This window comes from Balearica regulorum, chromosome W (genome assembly GCF_011004875.1).
Source record: "Balearica regulorum gibbericeps isolate bBalReg1 chromosome W, bBalReg1.pri, whole genome shotgun sequence".
In the NCBI taxonomy this organism is placed as follows: domain Eukaryota; kingdom Metazoa; phylum Chordata; class Aves; order Gruiformes; family Gruidae; genus Balearica; species Balearica regulorum.
The window spans coordinates 13,638,764-13,660,600 of record NC_046219.1 but is presented as its reverse complement, the minus strand read 5'-3'; the positions used below and the strand labels follow the sequence as shown (position 1 = coordinate 13,660,600).

General features: G+C 44.5%; 2 protein-coding genes across 2 annotated transcripts in view; one reads left to right on the top strand and one right to left on the bottom strand.

The window, feature by feature from the left end:
* LOC142599153 (ras GTPase-activating protein 1-like) overlaps positions 1-14,684 on the bottom strand; it is a 109,900-nt gene extending 95,216 nt beyond the window's left edge. The window contains exon 1 of the mRNA XM_075738883.1: positions 13,953-14,684. Within this exon, the coding sequence (XP_075594998.1) occupies positions 13,953-14,416 (464 nt within the window). The 5' untranslated portion in view covers positions 14,417-14,684. The remainder of the gene's footprint in view (positions 1-13,952) is intronic.
* The window catches only part of LOC104641365 (ras GTPase-activating protein 1-like), a 502,600-nt gene that overhangs the window by 229,163 nt on the left and 251,600 nt on the right, over positions 1-21,837 (top strand). The window lies entirely within an intron of this gene.

Below are 21,837 nucleotides of genomic sequence, written 5' to 3'. Positions count from 1 at the left end.
CAAAAACATATTCTAAATACTTTATCTTGATGCTTAACTGTAAAATACTTGAAGCACACAAAACCCAAATGAAAGGGGAAATTGAAATTCAAACAATTATGGCATTCTGTTGTCGGCAAGTTTGACTAGCTCACAGGTCCTTCCACATGCCACATTGAACAGACAGAGGAAAGAATTATTTAAAAAAAGAGAAAAGAGAAAAGAGACACACACCCATAATTTCTCAGTTTTCTCTGATCTCATAGGACAATGTAATACAAAGGTTACATGATAATTTTCACATGCATCAGTACTTAGAAGCTGTCACATAACTTATCACTCGGGACGTTTCTTTTGCTATATCTTACAATACCACATTATAAATATACATCATCATAGAGATAACAGATTAATAAAGAAAGCAAACTGATTAAAATCACATTGGAGTATTTTGCCCCACGTTGTAAAATCTGCTGTTAAAATTTGGAACAAGGAAATGTTTTCAATAAACACTTACGAATACATAGCTTAGCACACAAGAACTTGTAGTCTTGGTCTTGTTGAACATAAGAAATGTAACCTTTTCAAATGCTATAAGATTGGTTTGGTTTTTATCTTCTTGTCAGTTTTCCCTTCCAGCTTCACCTCCCAAAATAGATAGAGAAGAAGGGGGTTCTCTTGGTCTTCCCTTGCTGTCATTAAAAGATGGCCATATTTCACACTCTGAATAGCTAGTTTTCCTCTTCTGCAAAGGAACTGATATTTCAACCTGATATTGTTAAATTAAACTCAAGGTTAACGCTTATTTTCCCAAATATGTGTTTTATCTCCATCATAAAAGAAATGAAAGAGTAAAGAGACAAAACTTCTTCCCTTCATTTTAAATTTTTCTTTGAAGAGAAACAAGGTAAGCCAAATGAAAAGTTTGGGTGGGTTTTAATTTCTACAGCAGGTGGATGCACATGTAAGATAATGAAACAAAAGCATTCAAATTAACCCAAAGCTACCAAAAAAAAAAGGGGGGGGGGGAGGAGGAGGGGAGGGAGGAGACAAACGGGACACCAAAAAAGCCAATAGCCAAGCAATTGTCCTTTATCCAGCATACATGAAATTAAGAGCGTTTCACACTCTTCTGGGAGAGTGGAGGGTTTAATCCTTTTTTGATCCCTATACATTTTTCTAAGCGGAAGCACAAAGCCAATATAAGCCTAATAAAGAATAAATCTGCTTTTCTTGGTTACCTGTTCTAAAACCCCTTATGAAGCAGTATGCAGGAAAATAGAACACTGCTGCACTTCAAGGTTAGGAACCAGGCAACTAAAATGGAAAATCACTCTCATAGACATTCCTCAGTATATCAGCTGTGCCAAGCCATTAACTGTGGCAGTTGTACACATTACCAATACCAGCCATTAAAATACTTTCAGAGCATACACAAACTATGGACTTATACAAAATAGATAAAACAGATGAACCAAAACCCTCAAAAAATCTTAATAAAAAGAGTAAACAAGGATAGAAGCTGAAATAAGTACATATTCAAAAAGTACTTTATTAAAACAAGGTTCTAAAAGTTTCAAGTACTATAAGGACAAACAGCGTAATAAGCTTTAAAATAGACAGAGATGTGACAACAGCATAAGATCAAGCTTTGCAACTCAAAAGATTTCTTCCAATCCTACCTGATATATATAATTTTTACTAAAAAGAACATTGATTGCCTTTTGAAAAAAAAAAAAAAAAACCACACCAAAAAAAAAAACAAACGACAACAACAACAGCAAAAACACCCCACAACCAAAAACCCAAACCACCAGGAAAAAAAGCCACCAATAAATAGATGAAATTTAGCTAAACAGGCTCTTGAAGCAGCTCACATTTTCTTACTGAAAGCTCAGCTTAGGAAATGAATTCTGGAACTCCTTAAAGTTCTTTAGCAAGAAGTATCTCATTTTTACATGCTTCGTTCTTGTGCCCTCAGGCCAAAGATATGCCTTTTTCTGTTTAAGCTAGGAGTAGTGTTCCTATGGAAATGATATTAATACTGTTGTGCAAATCACCAGATTTTGGTTGGCAATAGTTAAGAATTTTTAAAAGTGTTATTTGTCTTGTCTGTCGTTAATTTCTTTAAAAGTAGTAACGTTTCCTTGACTTTCTCCTTGCACTTCATCCTCTCCTACCTCCAGCCTTCTTGGACTTTCTCCTCATCCTTTTACTATTCTACCCACTCAGTCAGTTTTGCTCATTGGAAGCAACACTGGTGTTCCAAGGAACTGAAATAGAGAGTCCCTGCCTCTACTAGTGTTGAGCCTTACTTCATACCAATCTTTGTTTTCACCTCCCAGCCAGCTGCACAGCTCTGGATTAGAGCCCAAACTAACCAAGCACAGGTTTGGGATTGTGTTGGCTTTGAGGTGGTTTGTTTTGGGGTGTGTGTTGGTGGGGGTTATTTTGGGTCAGGTTTTTATTATTTCTTTTATTTTGTGCTCCACTCTCGCCTAATCTTTGATACTAGAACACCTCACTAGTGAGGTACGTCTTATCAGTGAAGAACTACTGCTCTAATGAGAAAACTCTGAAATTCAGAGCTTTATACACTAAAATCCAAGATAGAAACAATGCCTAAATTGACAGATGTCCAATGCTTCACAGCTGCAATAGGAACAGGTGGGAATTGCCTATAGAGTATGATCCATATACACACTGAATCCAATAGTGTGATGTAAAAGAACTAAGTGTGTTTAAAAAAACAAATAGGATGTAAACTATCCAACTCATAATGCTTGTTTTGAATAACTTGCAACCTCACAATTCTATTAATTGGGGGGGGGGGGTATAAATAAAACATTGTTTCTAGACTTGAATACAGAATAAGATGATTACTACAGAGGTTATTTGTTACATTCTGCTTTTGGAAAGATAAAGACATTTCTGTAGCATCCCTTAGATTGCCAAGGAGTAGAAAGGATAACAAAAAATACCCTCTTTTCCACAGATGCTCAGGAAGTAGAGAAATCTTTGAAAGGGTGTAGAAATTTGGCTGTAGTTTGAACAAGACAATGCAAGCCATTCCTTAATCTTCTGGACTAAGCAAATAGTCGAGCTTGGATTTTGCAAAGTCTCCAATGTTATTTATTCTACTAGCAGATGGATGTATGGAAAAGGAATTAATTGATTTATGATTCCTCTTAAACTGCACCAAACTGTCTGCCTATCTATAAAATAGCCAAACAAAACCCAATGAGTAAGCCACAGACAGAATATCCTTTTGGGGGCACACTACATATGAGGGGAACAGTGTGCATACATATGCATAATTTTACAGAAAAAACAGGTAGACTTTTTTTTATTTATTTATAGAAAAAACTGCTTATACAAACTACACAGAATCACCATAGACTCCCGAGCTGATTATCAAATGTTACCTAAATCTAAACACATCATTAACCTCAGTTTCCAGAAACTATCCCAGAAAAATAAAGCAACGTACTCTGCACAGGTAAGTTCATAAAAGAAACTCTTTTCCAAATATCTATAGGTACTAACAAGAGAAAAATCATATACCCACCCCTGCTGAGCCAGTGACAGGATTCCTTAACAGCAAACTAAGACTTTAAATATTTCCGTATAGTTACATACTCAACTTCTTTAAATACAATTACATATAGCTAAAATATCTTAACATTAACACACATATTCCAACCTGAGGAAACTTTATACTTATATAAACTCAAATCCCACTTAAGGATGAACAAGTATGACAACTTCAGCATTAACAAAATGAAACAACCAACCTTTAATAAAAAAAATAAAAATAAAATTGTTTCAATGTGAAATTGGTCCCAAGAAGTTTTTGAAAATATAAAGTTGAACATGAAGATGAGAATGACATTGCAAGAATCAGACTTCTAACTTATCAGAACACTGAATGGGTACACTGAGTGCCCTAGCAAGGCGGCTACACCTTTCCTCAAATGTTACCGCAGCTTACAAGTTTATTTAGCAACATTGGTTTCTATACGTTAATAATTAATAGAAAGATAAATATTTCATCATTTAGTAATGTGTACCTTTTTAAAGTTAAGCAACACTGTTAACTACCTTAGAAAGAATTAAAAAAAAGACAAGACGAATTCTTGAGCTTCTACAGAAGAAATTAGGAGGAAAGTTGTCTACACAGAAAATAATAAAATACTCTGTTTATCCACCTCAGCTTTTCTTTTACTTTTCTTCAAAGCCTCCGCTAATAGCTATTCCCACTGACATAATCCCAGACTACTTCAAGTAACAAGTTTCAGTAAGCAGGTCCCCTAATAATGGTCCTCAACTATAAACAGTACATTTATAAATATACAAAACATAATTTAAAAATAGACTCATGCAAAAAAAATTATTTTTTTCTATTCCAGAGTGATCAAGCAAATTATTTTTTATTTTTATGTAAAACATTAAGACTGCCTGAACGCATATAAAACAGTAGATGGAACTTGTCAAGAACCGGTAAAATTTTATTGGCGACTGTCGTGGTTTTACCCCAGCCCGCAGCTAAGCGCCACGCAGCCGCTCGCTCGCTCACTCTCCCTCCCATGCGGCAGGATGGGGGAGAGAATCAGAAGAGTGAAAGTGAGAACACTTATGGGTTGAGATAAAGACAGTTTAATAGGTAAAGCAAAAAAGTCACACGCGCAAGCAAAGCAAGACAAGGAATTCATTCACCACTTCCTCTCGGCAGGCAGGTGTTCAGCCATCTCCAGGAAAGCAGGGCTCCATCATGTGTAACAGTTACTTGGGAAGACAAACGCCATCACTCCGAACACCACCCCTCCTTCCCCAAGCCCCTTATATTCTGAGCACATCATATGGTACGGAACATCCCTTTGGTCAGTTGGGGTCAGCTGCCCCCGCTGTGTCCCCTCCCAATTTCTTGTGCACCCCCAAACATCCCACTGATGGGGCGGTGTGAGAAGCAGAAAAGGCCTTGACTCTGTGTAAGCACTGCTCAACAACAACATCTCTATATTATCAACACCGTTTCCAGCACAAATCCAAAACGTAGCCCCATACTAGCTACTATGAAGAAAATTAACTATCTCAGCTGAAACCAGGACAGTGCCGACCGTAACCTAGAGGAACACAGAATAACACAGAATTCTTGTTACATTGGGATACTTCTGTGCAACGCAAACACAACGTTGAAATAAGATGCCTTCCCCATCCTCTTACTGTGCCCACTAGTGAGATAAATACCAAGGGGGGGTTGTTTGGATTTTTAAAGGAAAAAAAGATATGGGGGAAACATGAAAACTATTGCAGGAAACCTAAGAATTTATGGCTGAAAGAACAAATGCAGTCCTATGCTGAAGAGATCTATGCCCCCTAACAGCAAAATTAGTGTACCTCCTCAGCCACAAAAAAAAAAAAAAAAAATAAAAAAAATCATAGAATCATTTAGGTTGGAAAGGACCTTTAAGATCATCAAGTCCAAAAGGAAGACAAAAGGTGAAGAAATACGGCACAATAGTATGCTTCTCAATAGGGTAGGCCAGTAGGTGAAGTGCATAAGCCCTGTGTTGAAGTTCTGGGAGAAAACATACAACAAAGTAAAAACTTGACAAAGTATAGGTTAAAAGACTCTATTCACTGTTTAGATTAAATAACCTTCAACTGATGTTAATTAGAAGTACTGACTAAAAAAAACCAAAACCACCCAAACAAAAAAAAAAACACACCCACCACCAAAACCCAGAAAATTCTTCTTCAAACTTTTTCCAACATCAAATGTTGTTCCACTTTTGTTTTTCCAAATCTGAAGCTTCCATTTATATATGTAATTATGTTCAGTTTACTTACTGCTTCACTTCCAACGTAAGGTTAAAGTACAATTTTGTTCTGCTGCTCCTAACCATTCTTTTAAAATAGCATTTCTGACACCATCTATTCAGACAGAAATAAAATCAGATTTATATACAATTCTATTCTGTAAGTACACAAATTATAAGATCTGGACAAATCAGCAAAATACCCAGCAACTAGAAAAAAATAAAAAAATAAATAAGGTGTTTCTCTCTATCTTCCCTCTATAATTTGAGAGCAGGCATTACTAAAAGACACTCGTTAACTGAAGAAAAAAAGGTTACCTGCTAACCACATTAACTGTGAAACAGAAGAGAAACCTCATACACTAAAATCAAGTTACATCACAGCTACAGACAGCTAGAATTAGCCTCATGTCCATGGGGGGGGGGGGGGGCGGTGCACGAGTTTAACCACCCTGATATCTGCTGGAGGAACAACACAGCAGGACATAAGCAATCCAGAAGGTTCCTGGAGAGCATCAATGACAGCTTCCTGACACGGACAATAAAAGGAGTCAATGAGGAGAGGTGCTCTGCTGAACCTCTTCAGGGATCTGCTTAGAAGAGTTCCATGGGATAAGGCCCTGGAGGGAAGAGGAGCCCAAGAAAGCTGGTTGATATTCAAGGATCACCTCCACCAAAGGCAACAAGAAGTGCTTCTATAAGTACAAAAACGGCAAAAGGAAGACTAGGGAAAATGTGGGCCCACTGCTGAATGGGGCAGGGGTTGGTGACACAGGTGTCACCTGTTGGTGACACAGGACATGGAAAAAGGCTGATGTACTGAATACCTTCTTCACCTCAGTCTTTACTGGCAAGACTGGCCTTCAGGAATCACAGGTCCCAGAGACTAGGGGAAAAGGCTGGAGCAAGGAAGACGTACTCTTGGTGGGAGAAGATCAGGTCAGGGAATACTTAAGCAAACTGGACGTACGTAAGCTCAAGGGCCCTGATGGACGCGCCCACGAGTGCCAAGGGAGCTGGCTGATGCCATTGCGAGGCCATTCTCGATAATATTTGAATGATCATGGTGATTGGGAGAAACGCCCAAAGACTGGAAGAAAGTAAATGTCACCCCTATCTTCAAGAAAGGGGACCCAGGGAACTACAGGCCAGTCAGTCTCATCTCAATCCCTGGGGAAGGTGATAGAGCAGCTAATCCTGGAAACCATTTCCAGGCACGTGAAGGACAAGAAAAATCACCAGGAGTAGTCAGCATGGATTCACCAAGGGGAAGTCTTCCTTGACCAACCTGATAACTTTCCATGATGAAATGCCTGGCGTGGTAGACAAGGGGAGACCAGTGGATATTGTCTACCTAGCCTTCAGGAAGACTTTTGACATCATCTCTCAAGATCTCCATAGAGAAGCTGTTGATGCACGGGCAGGATGAGCAAACAGTGAGGTGGACCGAAAACTGGCTGAACGACCAGGCCCAGAGGGTGGTGGTCACTGGCACAAAGTCTAGTTGGAAGCCAATAACTAGCTGTGTACCCCAGGGGTCATAGAATGGTTTGGGTTGGAAGGGACCTCAAAGATCATCTAGTTCCAACCCCCCCCTGCCATGGGCAGGGACACCCTCCACTAGAGAAGGTTGCCCAAAGCCTCATCCAACCTGGCCTTAAACACTCCCAGGGATGGGGCCTCCACAACCTCTCTGGGCAACCTGTTCCAGTGCCTCACCACCCTCACAGTAAAGAATTTCTTCCCAACATCTCATCTAAATCGACCCTCCTTCAGCTTGAACCCATTACCCCTTGTCCTGTCACTCCACTCCCTGATAAACAGTCCCTCACCTTCTTTCCTGGAGGCCCCCTTCAGGTACTGGAAGGCCACAATTAGGTCTCCCTGGAGCCTTCTCTTCTCCAGGCTGAACAATCCCAGCTCTCTCAGCCTGTCCTCATAGGAGAGGTGCTCCAGCCCTCTGATCAGCTCCTCTGGACTCGCTCCAACAGCTCCATGTCTCTCCTGTACTGGGGACCCCAGAGCTGGATGCAGTACTCCAGGTGGGGTCTCACAAGAGCCGAGTTAGAGGGGCAGGATCACCTCCCTCGACCTGCTGGTCACACCTCTTTTGATGCAGCCCAGGACACGGTTGGCTTTCTGGGCTGCAAGCGCACACTGCCGGCTCATGTTGAGCTTCTCATCAATCAATACCCCCAAGTCCTTCTCCTCAGGGCTGCTTTCAATCCATTCCTCGCCCAGCCTATAGTCGCGCTTGGGATTGCGCCGACCCACGTGCAGGACCTTGCACTTGGCCTTGTTGAACTTCATGCGGTTCACACGGGCCCACCTCTCCAGCCTCTCAAGGTCCCTCTGGATGGCATCCCTTCCCTCCAGCATGTCGACCACAGCACACAGCTTGGTGTCGTCGGCAAATTTGCTGAGGGTGCACTCGATCCCACTGTCCATGTCACCGACAAAGATGTTGAACAGTGCCGGTCCCAGGACCGACCCCTGAGGAACACCACTCGTCACTGTTCTCCACTTGGACATGGAGCCGTTGACCACAACTCTTTGAGTGCGACCATCCAGCCAATTCCTTATCCACTGAGTGGTCCATCCATCAAATCCATGTCTCTCCAATTTAGAGACAAGGATGTCGTGCGGGACAGCGTCAAATGCTTTGCACAAGTCCAGGTAGATGATGTCTGTCACTCTTCCTTTGTCCACCAACGCTGTAACCTCATCATAGAAGGCCACCAAGTTTGTCAGGCACAATTTGCCCCTAGTGAAGCCCTGTTGGCTGCCTTCAATCACCTCCTTATTTTCCATGTGCCTGGGTCAATACTGAGTCCAGTCCTGTTCAGCATCATCATTAATGATCTGAATGGTAGGGCAGAGCATACCCTCAGCAAGTTTGCAGATGACACAGAACTGGGAGGAGCGGCTGATATGCCAGAGGGTCATGCTGCCATCCAGAGGGACCTCAACAGGCTGGAGAAATGGGCTGACAGGAACCTCATGCAGTTCAACAAGGGGAAGTGCAAAATCCTGCACCTGGGGAAGAATAACCCCAGGCACTAGTACACATGCTGGGGGCTTACCAGCTGGAAAGCAGCTTTGCAGAAAAGGACCCGGGGGTCCTGGTGGACACAAAGTTGAACACGAACCAGCAATGCACCCTTGCCACAAAGAAGGCTAACAGTATCCTGGGCTGCATTAGAAGGAGTGTTGCCAGCAGGTCAGGGGAGGTGATCCTTCCCCTCTACTCAGAACTGGTGAGGCCACACCTGGAGTCCTGTGTCCAGTTTTGGGCTCCCCAGTACAGGAGAGACACAGACATACTGACAAGAGTCCAGCAAAGGGCCACAAAGATGATGAAAGGACTGGAGCATCTCTCCTATGAGGAAAGGCTGAGAGAGCTGGGACCGTTTAGCCAAGAGAAGGCTCAGGGGAGGATCTCATCAACATATATAAATATCTGAAGGGAAGGTGCAAAGACAACAGAGCCAGGCTCTTTGCAGTCGTGCCCAGTGACAGAACAAGATGCAATGGGCACTATCTGAAACACAGGAGGTTCTGTCTGAACATAACACCTTTTTTTTTTTTTTTTTTTTTTTTTTTTTTTAACTGTGAGAGTGACCAAGCACTAGGCACAGGATGCCCAGAGAGGTTGTTGAGTCCAAACATGACAACAATATTTCCCCTCAGTTTTCAATGCAACACAAATTTATTCTTTGGTACAGAGTATGGCCTTCAATAATTATTGTAAAACTATGCACTTTCAGAAAAACATTGTTTTCTTATTAGCTACTGAAATAAACAAATGCCATAGAACTCTTGACTTGCTACCTTTGACAGATTCATCTGAAGATGAAGTGAGTAGTCACACTACATTGAGACAAAACATTTTTTTTACTTTCACTCAAACCATGTTTAATAGTTCTCTACCCACCTCTCTATCTTCAACTGATTTTTCTCACTAATACCTTGCCTCAACAGATACCAAAAGTGACTGTAAGAATACACCTACTGCGTGTAGAATTTTTGTTTTAACAAGACAGTATTTTGACAACCTATTTCATCTTGTAAGGTGGTTAATATCTTTTGATTTCAACCAATTACCATTTCAAACTGATAATCACTGCTTAAAGAAACACCATATGAAAATATGAATTGCATTGGAATATACTAGAACTGCTTCTGCCATCTTAACGCAACGCTAAGATACATCTTGTCAACTTTAATATTTTTATTCAAGTACATAAACAACTAAACTATTTCACATATCACTGGTTTACTACTAAATTAAATATCATTCATTCATTAATTTTGTAGGCATTTCTGTAACACCATTTCAGACTGCCATCAACCTCTGGCAGTGAGCTTTGCAGATGGGGTAGAGAGTGCAGAGAAAAAGACCAAAACACACACAGAATTGCCCACTCTATTCCCTAGCATCCTGTGCATCCCATCTACCATTAAGCTACAGCATAAACATGCTACTTCTATACTCAAATGAAAAAGCACACACTGAACAGACAATTGTTAAGTCAGTCTCACTCAGGATTGTGGGGCTAGCACTGCCTTACACAGTATTCGCATGCCCCTTGCACACCAAGGACAGAACTGGAACAGAGGTAGGATGCGTGATGATTGGTTAAACATGTCCAGATAGCGCTTCCACAACTTGACAATTAAAGACAACAGTCTAATCAGGGAATTCTGAATTCCCCAAGCCCATCGGCCACTCTGTGTTGGTCACCCGAAGAAGCCATGCCCTACTTCCTGCCACCCTGCCCGATAACCATGGTTATGTAAGCCTTTGCACTCCTAGATATTAAGTTTAGCCCAGTATTGGTAAATTATTGGATTTGCTGTTGTTTTGACCTTGATAATCATACTACTGAATTACTGGATGCATTGTTGTAACACCACAGATAATTGTACTACTGATCTGTATTTATTACTGTACCTATATTTAGCAATAGCTTATTTATCCCCGAAGCCATTGGTCTGGCATCTGTTACTGTATTCTGAACCTATAACTTGTCAGTGCCACCTTAGGCCCTTACAAGGATCAAGGATAAATATCAATCATACATTGGGATTTTGAGTATTTTAATAAAAAGAATCTGGTACATATTGACGAACTGCTCCCACTGCTAGAAAATTAAAGAAATCACATTAAAATGCATTCCCATTTCCCTGAGGTACTTGGAAAAGAGACAAAGTTGTTAAGTGTATTAGGTGTTTGCTTACAATATTAAAGGTGACAAATCTTTGTTCTGGTAATAAATCAAGAGTTCAATTCTATAAAAGCAGGTGGTATGACTACAAAGAAAGGACGCTTCCAAAATAAAACATCAGGACTGAAAGGATACAACTTACTATCAAAATATGGCTAATTTAAATGACTTAACTGAGAATGGTAAAAAAATGACTTTGTGTTAAAATAGATGCATGAAACACTGCGGTGGGTTGACCCAGGCTGGAGGCCAGGTGCCCACCAGAGCCGCTCTATCACTCCCCTCCTTCATTAGACAGGGGAGAGAAAGTACAACAAAAAGCTTGTGGGTCGAGATAAGGACAGGGAGAGATCATTCTCTAATTATCGTCACGAGCAAAACAGACCAAACTTAGAGAGGGAATTCATCTAATTTATTACTAAGCAAAACAGAGCAGAGGAATGAGAAATAAAACCAAATCTTAAAAACCCTCCCCCCACCCCTCCCATCTTCCCAGGCTCAACTTCACTCCCAGCTTCAACCTCCACCCCCCCTCAGCGGCACAGGGGGACAGGGAATGGGGGTTACGGTCAGTTCATCACATGGTGTTTCTGTCGCTTCTTCATCCTCAGGAGGAGGACTCCTCTCATCCTTCCCCTGCTCCAGCGTGGGGTCCCTCCCACGGGCTACAGTCCTTCATGAACTGCTCCAGCATGGGTCTCTCCCATGGGGGGCAGACCTTCAGGAGCAAACTGCTCCAGCGTGGGTCCCCCACGGGGTCACAAGTCCTGCCAGCAAACCTGCTCCGGCATGGGCTCCTCTCTCCATGGGGCCACAGGTCCTGCCAGGAGCTTGCTCCAGCGTGGGCTTCCCGCAGGATCACAGCCTCCTTCGGGTGCTTCCACCTGCTCCAGCATGGGGTCCTCCACGGGCTGCAGGTGGAATCGCTACACCCCCTCATCCTTCCTCCATGGACGGCTGCAGGGGGACAGCCTGCCTCACCATGGTCTTCACCAGGGGCTGCAGGGGGATCTCTGCTCTGGCACCTGGAGCACCTCCTCCCCCTCCTTCTGCACTGACCTTGGTGTCTGCAGAGTTTCTTACATCTTCTCACTCCTCTCTCTGGCTGCAAAAGCGCTCTCTAACTGTTTTTCTCTTTCTTAAATATGTTATCACAGAGGCACTGATTGGCTTGGCCTTGGCCAGCAGCGGGTCCGTCTTGGAGCCGGCTGGCATTGGCTCTATCAGACACAGGGGAAGCTTCTAGCAGCTTCTCACAGAAGCCACCCCTGTAGCCTCCCCCCGCTAACAAAACCTTGCCATGCAAACCCAACACAAAGAGATAAAAGGTTTCCGATTATTTAAAAAAAAAAAAAAAAGTTGTTGGGTAATTAAAAGTCACAAAAAGGACAGGTTACCAAGAAAAGACAGTTAAGTAGATGGAGGTATAAGTTTCTGAATCAATTTTTAAAATCAATTTTACTGCTTAGATTTTTTTTTATTAAAGCATCTGCAACAGCAGATACTCAGCTACACAGTTATGTTGGCCCTGCAAAGACTTCAACATCCCTTTCATCTTAATAAGGTAAGTAGCCTTGTCAACCAACACAGAAAATTATGGCCTTCGCAGTCTTCCCCCTAGAACATGCTTTTTGTCAGAAATTTTGTATTCTCTTTTATGAAAGTTAACCTTCATGCTATCATATGAGTTACAAGACAATACTCTGACAGCAAAATCCACTTACATTTGTGAAAGTAGTAACAATTACTATCAAATACATGATCATTCATCAAGAATTACTCCTCTTTCTAAAAATATTTTTTTAAAAATAACTACTTTCTGAGAAACACAATAACCAGATCTAACAGAAAAAGCAATCTGATCTTTCAGAGAGGAAACCAGAAGACCAGAACTCTGTATCTGACTTAATACACAATATTGAAAAAGTAACTTCACCTTTATGTGCTTCTATTTCCCTCCTCAGCCTTTATCTAAACTGCCTGATTATATTGATAGCTCTTTATAGAAGTGGACAACTTTAAGACTATTCAAACACTGCCTTTACAAAACAAAGTCTTATTCTTTATTAACTTCCACAAAAAGTCAAGAATTTAAAAGAGGAAAGGATTAGTAGAAAGCCTGTCAAGGTTAGGGAGATATTAAATGATTTTTTTAAAAAAAATCATTTAATATTACAGTTTACCTCCTCCTCACAACTACAATGGCTTCTGAAATCTTGGAAATACCTGAAATAATGCAGAAGTTAACTCTCTGACACTGGAGTTATGAGAGAAAGTAAAAATAAACCCAAATTCAGATGGGTTTTCAGATGAACTTTGACCTATACCTTGAACATATCTGCCACCCTATATCTTGAAACCCTGTTATACTCTATACTTACTATAACTTCAGGAATAACATATTTCTGGATACCAACGTAAGCAATTTGAGCCTTTGAAACTGTTTCATTTTGGGGAGAATAAGGTACCTGCTTGAGGGCCATTCCAATACAAGTCTTGCAACCTTGTTATGTAAATCTGCAGACTTCCTAGAGTTAGTTCATTGTTAAATCCAAAGGTTGTGTTTAGAGCACTCACTAGTTACATGAACTCTACATTATCCGATTTTTTTATTTCACAAAATATAAACACAGAACTGCTCTACCTCTAGTGCAAGATTCTTTATATAACTAGCACTGTAGGAACCCCGATTAACCTAATGGAAGGATAAGTATAATAAAAACCTTAATGAAGACTTGCAGTTTCTTTTTTCAAATTGCCTCTTCTCCCCAAACAGAACCTAATTAAAAACTTCTGCGACACTTCCACAGGAGTTTGACACACACTTTCTACTGAGAAAAGGTGGGGGCCCGATGCCCCCCTCCCCGCGGAGGAAGCGCCCAGGGGTGGCGGGCGCCCGGAGGGGCACGGAAGCGCTGCTACTCACTGGTTCGTAGGGGGAGCGTTGAGCGGGATGGCCACCTCCTCCTCTTCATACTCCGGCCCATCTAACGAGTCGCCTTCGTCCGCGGTCCCCAGCCCCCCCGCCAAGGAAGGTGGTCGTGGCGGCGGCAGCGGAGGAAAGGCGACAGTGCTGGGTTCGGGTGGGGGCAGCACCCCTCCGGACACCTCTGGCCCCCGGCCAGTTGCTGTCACGGCACCACCGCCTCCGGACGCCAGAGAGGCAGGCCCCGAGCCTAGCGCCAGGAGCCCCAGCGCCGAGCACAAAGCCGGACCGCCGGCGCCCGTGCTGTCCCCGCCAGAGCCCAGCAGGAAGGGGCCCTGCGACCCCAGCTCCTTGCCCCGGCATAAGGTGGGGTAGCACTCCGACTCAGCTCCGCCAACGGCTCCCATCACCCCGGCGGAGATAACCGCGCCGCCCTCCTCAACCCCGGCCTCGGCCGCCATCATGTCGAGCCTCACCCCCTCCTACCTCCCCCCCTCCCACCAGCCGCACGCCTGGGAGGTGGCGACGACTTCCCCCTCCCCGCGCCTCCGCCTGCGGGGAGCGGAGCTGGGACGAGGGGAAGATTTCTCCAGCAAAGACAGGCTCCGAGCAATAGCCGTCTAGGCACCTAAAGCAACTCCACAAGGCCCCAGCGCTGCTGCCTTATCCCCCTGCAGCCGCGAGGGGAGCAACTCCTGCAGAGACACAGCTCCACACTCTCACCCCACTCCCCCGAGAGCCAACGAAGGCGCGCGACTGCATGGGCGGGGCAAAGTAGAAAAGAGGGTGGAAGCTAGCTAGGGACAGAGAAAAAGAGCAGATTGGTGAGCTGCACCTGCGCGTTTAGTGGCTCATCCTCTCCTCATACACGGAGTAGGTAGCAGCTCGCGGAGTGCGAGATAGCCGGGAGAGAAGGTGGGGGCAGATTCCCTGTTCTCTCCTGAGGGGTGTAAGGGATACAGGAGGAGGAGTCGTCCCCCCCCATCATCTCCGCCTCGGGGGGTGGGGTAAAATAATGCTACAACAACCAAACAGGAAAAGGCAGATCTCCCCAGATCGTGCCAAAGTTTATTCCTCTCCCGAGTTACGGCGTCGGAGTTGAAAACAACTGTGCGAGCCTCTTGCACTACCAAAGCGTGAAGCAGTAAATACGCACGTAGGTCTGTAGGGGAAGCAGGGTGGCTCACAGGTCATTCCAGCGCGAGGAAAAAAAATAAAAATAAAAGCAGGAATTTGCTGAGTGCTATGCTGCTGCTTAGAGGGAGAACAGATCTAGTGAGGCACCGTAGCGCGAATGCTGCAAGTGCGGGGGGGAGGGCAGGCATGCTCGGTGGGGGGTGGTGCCACGGGCTCTGTCTATTAGGGGCGGGGGTGGCAGGGGGTCAAGAGGAAATCGTTTTTAGTGCTCAGCTGCTATATACATGGTGATGAAGATGTTGCCGGGTACTCCGGTGCTTATTTAGAGGGTAGTGTGCTTCAAGCTGCAAGTGGGGCCTTCCTGGTGGGTTAGTTTCTGGGTAAAATTGGGTAGTATTCTGACAGGGGTAGTTTTTGGTGATGCTCTGGTACTTGGACCAACTTCACTCCTGATTCCTCTACCTCCTTCACACGCACACACCCACGCCTCCCTCAAGCTGTGTAGACAGATGGGGAATGGAGGTTCTGGTCAGTTCATCGTGAACTGTCTCTGCGGCTCCTTCTGACATGCGGAAAGCAGACTCCACAACTGGGAAAGTTGTAAAGTAGGTATGTTTATTCAGCGCTGGGCAGCACGGGGGGTCATCCCACCAAAATCGTGTGCACCTTGCGGCAATTCCCTTTGAATTTTATACAACAGAATGTTACATATTCAAAAAGCGCCTATACATATTCACGATCTTTCCGCGGAAAGGCGGTCTTATTACAATGAGTTCATTTCCATTGTCTCCGCCTTTAACTCCTCTCAGCTGCGCACGCGCAGTGCCTCTTGGTGGTCGTGGGCCGGGGTCTTAGGGATGAAGGCCGTATGTCTTCCTCACTGTGCACTTTTCACCTTCACCACAAAACTTACTCAGACCGGTTCCTAATTAGCAGAGAATCCTCCGTGTTCATTCCATTCTGATTTACTACCTCCTTATCTTGTGATTGGTTACAAAAATGCAAGCAGAGCGAAGGGTCATCTTGACCCTTCCTTACGCTAGTTCTTGTTAAAACATCTTACGTAAGGGTTAAGATTATTAGATATGTGGCTTAAGCTAGTTAATGGTCCTGCCATTTCCCTTAAGTGTTAGTTCTCTCTATCACTTCCTCCTAATGCTCTTCCCCTGGTCCACTGTGGGGTCTCTCCCATGGGAGGCAGTCCTTCATGAACTGCTCCAGTGTGGGTCCTTTCCACGGGGTGCAGTCCTTCAGGAACAGACTGCTCCAGGGTGGATCACCCATGGGGCCACAGTTCCTGCCAGCAAACCTGCTCCAGCGTGGTGAATAAGGGAAACTAATTAGCGTAGAATAATTTTAAAATGGAATATATAACTTGGCAACACTTGAGTCAGGCCCCACAAACTCAGGCTTCGCCTGTCTCATGCTCCAGTACGAAAGAAAACAGTTAGTAAAATAGGTGGAATGTAGGAACAGGATAAGAGAAGCCGTAAATTAGGGAACAGTCCTTGGGTATGAACTAGAAAAAAGACACAAAGTTTGAGGCATCCTGATAAAGGGGGCCCAATATGCCAACAAGCCTGGGACCATCTGGGCAGGACGGATAACAAGGTTGCTGAGCTTGCAAAACAGAGATAATGAAGAAGAGGAGAAAGAGGAAGATTTGAGGAGGACGACGACCCCTGACGACCACCTGAGAAAGAAACTGTGCAGGCGTATCAGGACATTAGCATATATTCATGAGTTCCCGGAATAATAATGAATATGTATTAAATTTATCAGAAACCTAATGAATATGTAACTCTTTTGTAATATAAATCATGTACAATTTGTTTCTCGTTGAGACGCACGTTCGTGGAAATATCCCGGTGCGACTCCCAGCGCTGCAATAAAGGTTACCTGCTTAATAGTCACATTGGCTATTGAGTGAATTTTTTTGATTCAGTGGGCTCCTCTCCATGGGTTGCAGTTCCTGCCAGGAGTCTGCCCCAGCATGGGCTTCCCACAGGGTCACAGCCTCCTTTTGGTTATCCACCTGCTCCGGCTTGGGGTCCTCCACAGGCTGCAAGGTGGGATATCCGCTGCACGGTTAACCTCCATGGGCTGCAGAGGGACAGCCCATGTCTCCATGGTCTTTGCCGCAGGCTGCAGGGGAATCTCTGCTCTGGCACCTGGAACACCTCCCCCCCCCTCCCCCTTCACTGACCTTGGTGTCTGTAGAGTTGTTTCTCTCGTGTGTTTTCATTTGTCTCCCTCCTAGCTGCTGTTGTGCAGCAGTTTTTCCCCTTCTTAAATAGGTTATCACAGAGACACTACCAACATTGTTGACTGGCTCAGCTTTGGCCAGCAGCGAGTCCTTCTTGGAGCCGGCTGGAACTGGCTGTGTCCGACGTGGGGGCAGCTTCTGGCATCTTCTCACGGAAGCCACCCCTGCAGCCCCCCCCCCAAAAAAAAAACACCCTGCCACACAAGCCCAATACATAGAGAAATCAACTTTAAAAAAAATAATAACAACAATCCTTTCCTCTGTAAATTATTACCTGGCTGGAGGCAGACCCCCTCTAAATCCTGGTCATAGTATTTGTTACTTGCTTCTTGTAAATATGAATCAGAAGTCCCTTTATTAATGTCAGAAGTCGGACCAGCCCTTCTACTCTGTCTGGGGAACTACCCGCTGGAAATTGGAGCAGCGTTTATTCCCTGGAAGAATCCCCTTTTGTGATTGTTTTTCCTTACAACTCACCTACTCACCTGTGCCTCTATGGTCGAGGTAGGTTTTCCATCCCACTTCCTCACGTCCATATACAAATGCCAGATTAGTCTCACAAACATAATTTTATCATATCATAACCCAGTGTTACACAGTACGACAAAATGGTAACCTTGATCCACCTTGCAGAGAAGATAAACAACACCGCAGGGAATATATACAGCAACCTAGGCATTACATAACACAACCCTGAGAACAAATAATACAACATTGCCACTATCAAACTAATATAATGGATGCTTACAACAAATTTGTTTTAACACACCCTGGTCAGATCTGTGGTTGTCCTGGTTTTCAACTGGGATAGAGGTAATTTTCATAAGAAGCTGGGAGGGGACACAGCCAGGACAGCTGACCCAAACTAGCCAAAGGGGTATTCCATACCATGTGACATCATGCTCAGTACATAAAGGGGGCTGGCCGGGGAGGAGGGGTCACTGCTTGTGGACAGGCTGGTGGTGAGCAAATTGCGTTGTGTATATCACCCGCTTTGTACATTCTTTTATAAGTATTGTTGTTATTTTCCTCGTCCTTTGCTGCCCTAGTAAACTGTCCTTATCCCAACCCACAAGTTTTACCTTTTTCTTCCGCTTCTCCTCCCCATCCCACTGGGCGAGGAGGAGTGAGCGAGCAGCCATGTGGTGCTTAGCTGCCGGCTGGGGCTAAACCACAGTTTATCTCAAACCCTTCGAGCCCCAAGTTGGGTGCCAAAAAGACTGTTGTGGTTTAACCCGGCAGGCAGCTAAAACAACCAAGACAGAAAAGGAAAGTAATAATAATAATAATAATAAAGAAAAAAAGAATACAGAAAACAAGTAATGCACAGCAGAATTGCTCAGCAGCACTGACTGATGCCCAGCTAGTTCCCAAGCTGTGGCGCTCCCCAGCCAACTGCCCCCAGCCTAAAGTAAAAAAGTAAACCAGCCTAAAGGAAAAAAAAGGAGGTGAAAGAGCAGGAGAAAGTATCCCCCCCCCGCTCAATACATATAGGCTCAGGAGTTAATCCATACTGGCTTTATGTGCATATTTCAAAGCATAAGTTATAAATATAGATAAGTATAAATAGACAGGTGTCTCACATTTAAATATCTGCACTAACAGGGAACGGAAATGAAAGAACTGTGAATTAAGACTGACAGAGGTGGCGACGACTTCCCCCCCCCCCCCCCGCGCCTTCACCTGCGGGGAGCGGAGCTGGGACGAGGGGAAGATTTCTCCAGCAAAGACAGGCTCCGAACAATAGCCGTCTGGGCGCCTAAAGCAACTCCACAAGGCCCCAGCGCTGCTGCCTTATCCCGCTGCAGCCGCGAGGGGAGCAACTCCTGCAGAGACACAGCTCCACACTCTCACCCCACTCCCCTGAGAGCCAACGAAGGCGTGCGACTACATGGGTGGGGCAAAGAAGAAAAGAGGGTTTAGGCTGGTTACAGCAGTTTTTTGAGAATTTTGAATACCCTTGGGGTGTTCAAGCCAGCATGCTCCTATTGCTATGTCTCCTGAATGTGTTTCAAGTCCTGTTCAGGGTTACAAAAAATTGTTTTAAGAATACCACCCAGAGATCTGCCCCAAGTCTGGATAGTCATGGGTGGCATGGCACGTGGGAGAATATGGCCAAGTATCTAGAGACGTTCTCGCCTCCAATGGTTTGGAACTTCACTCATGAACAACTACAGGACCCTGATAAAGTGATAGACTATTTGAAAGGAAAATGCTATAGCTATTCCAAGGAGGCACAAGTTACCTCACTGTGCTGGGCCCTGGCCAGGATCTACCAAACACTGCTCAATAGTAGGCAGTGCCATCAGGGGGAAGAGAGGGAAAACAAGAGCAACAGGCACTGTAGCTACTCCAACCCTGGCAACAGACACTGTGGCTACTCAAACCTTGGCAACAGGCACTGTGCCTACTGAAACCCCAGTGACAGGCAAGTGCAGCTGAATCAAAAAAACCAACCCGTGCCAGTATCATTCACCCCTATACACAAGAAGAAATACACGAAAAAATCAGTTTGCTTAGTGAGGGATCACAATGTAACTGGGTCATCACGAGAACAGGAGGAAGAGGCAGAACCAGAGGTAATCACCTGATCCCATCCATAAGGTGATTCGTCAGCTGGAGGGTCAGGGAGTGATCAGCAGAACCCGCTCACCCTTTAACTGTCCCATATGGCCAGTGCAGAAGTCCAATGGAGAGCGGAGGCTGATGGTAGATTATTGTGGCCTGAATGAAGTCATGCTGCTGATGAATACTGCTGTGCCAGACATGCTAGAACTTCAATATGAATTAGAGTCTGTCGCGTGAAAGGGTACAAGTCTGATGTGTGGCTGAGGGAGGCCCTCCCGTTGAGTCACGAGGTTCAGAAAGGACCCCCTTGCTTTCTAAACTCCTTCTCAGAGAGGAGCCTAGGTGCGGCTAGGTCCAGTCTTAGTCCCAGACTTGGTCAACGGTTTATGTCTAAAGGGTTATGTGTGTAGCCACTTATCAGAGTCAACGTTTGCCTGTCAGAGCCCCACTAAGGACTTTCACTGAAACAGTTTCGCAAAGTTGAAAAGAAAAATAGGTAATTTATTGAAGCGACAGATATAAAAGTTCGGAATTGCCATTGATAAATGCACTTACTGCAACAATTTTGAGCTCAAGTTAATAGTTTAGTGCTTTTGTTAATGATAGTTTTCCCGGGGTAACATCTGACATAATCAGAGGCGCAAGTCTTACCAAAGAGGCGTCCCTGCTTGGGGAGGAGAGAGGTCCAGGCCCGTCGACCCGTCCGGATAGTTGGCGTTCTCATCCTCAAAAAAGAGGATTCTAAATGCCAGATTTATACTTTTGGCCAGGTGGGACTAAGTCAGGTATTGTGTGCCGATTGGCCCTTAACAAGGCTTGTTGTGCAGTTGATCGGGGCTGGCGGGGGGAAGTGGCGGAGAACAAGGGCGTTCAGTACAGAGGTGCGGTGGTCTGTTTAGTTTTACCAATGTAACGTCAAGCTGTGAAGGCTCCCCCTCACCCCAGGCGAGGAGTAGACCCGTCAGGCACCGCATCTTGTTAAGATGAACAAATTGCTCATCTCCTGCCCCTGTTTGGGTCCAGTGCTTATCAGTGCAAGATAAGCAAGTTGCTCAATCCCTGCTCTCGCCCAAGCTGGACTCCCCCAGGGCCCCTTCTGCTGGCTCATAATGGCCCTGTATTCGGCACCAACAAACCTGGACAAGTCCGGCATCCCACACTCATTCCTCTACTCTGTTTTACTTAGTAATAAATTAGATGAATTTTCTCTCTAAGTTCAGTCCGTTTTGCTTGTGACGATAATTAGTGAGTGATCTCTCCCTGTCCTTATCTCGACCCATAAGCTTTTTGTTATACCTTTTCTCCCCTGTCTAGTGAAGGAGGGGAGTGATAGAGCTGCTCTGGTGGGCACCTGGCCCCCAGCCAGGGTCAACCCACCACAACAATGTACCTTTGTCTGATAAGTAGGATGTGACTGTCAAAAGGTAGAAGCCTAACTGATAAAATGTTAGTTTGACCAACAAACCATGAAGAACTATGTGGACTTGCCAAAAGTTCCAGGAAACTAGTGGAAAGGTAATTCCGGCAAGGGGAATTGCGACCACCAACCCATGGACCACCTACCCCAATAGGAAGAAGTATTGGATGCTTTAATACCATTGGTATGGGCATCAGCAAAACTGAGACAAAAAAAAACAGTACTCCAATCAGAACTGAACTGAAATCTGGAGCCCAGCCTCTAAGAAGGAAACAATGCCCTATCAAATTAGAGGTGTGGAAGGGATTAGAAACACTCATAAATTCTTTTTTTAGAATATGGACTATTACAGGAGTGGCAATCGGAATTTAATACCCCCATTTTGCCAGTAAGAAAGTCTAATTCTCAAGAATTTAGATTGGTACAAGACTTGTGGGAAATTAATACTCAGACAGTCAATGTCCACCCTGTGGTGCCAAACGCATATATGTAACTTG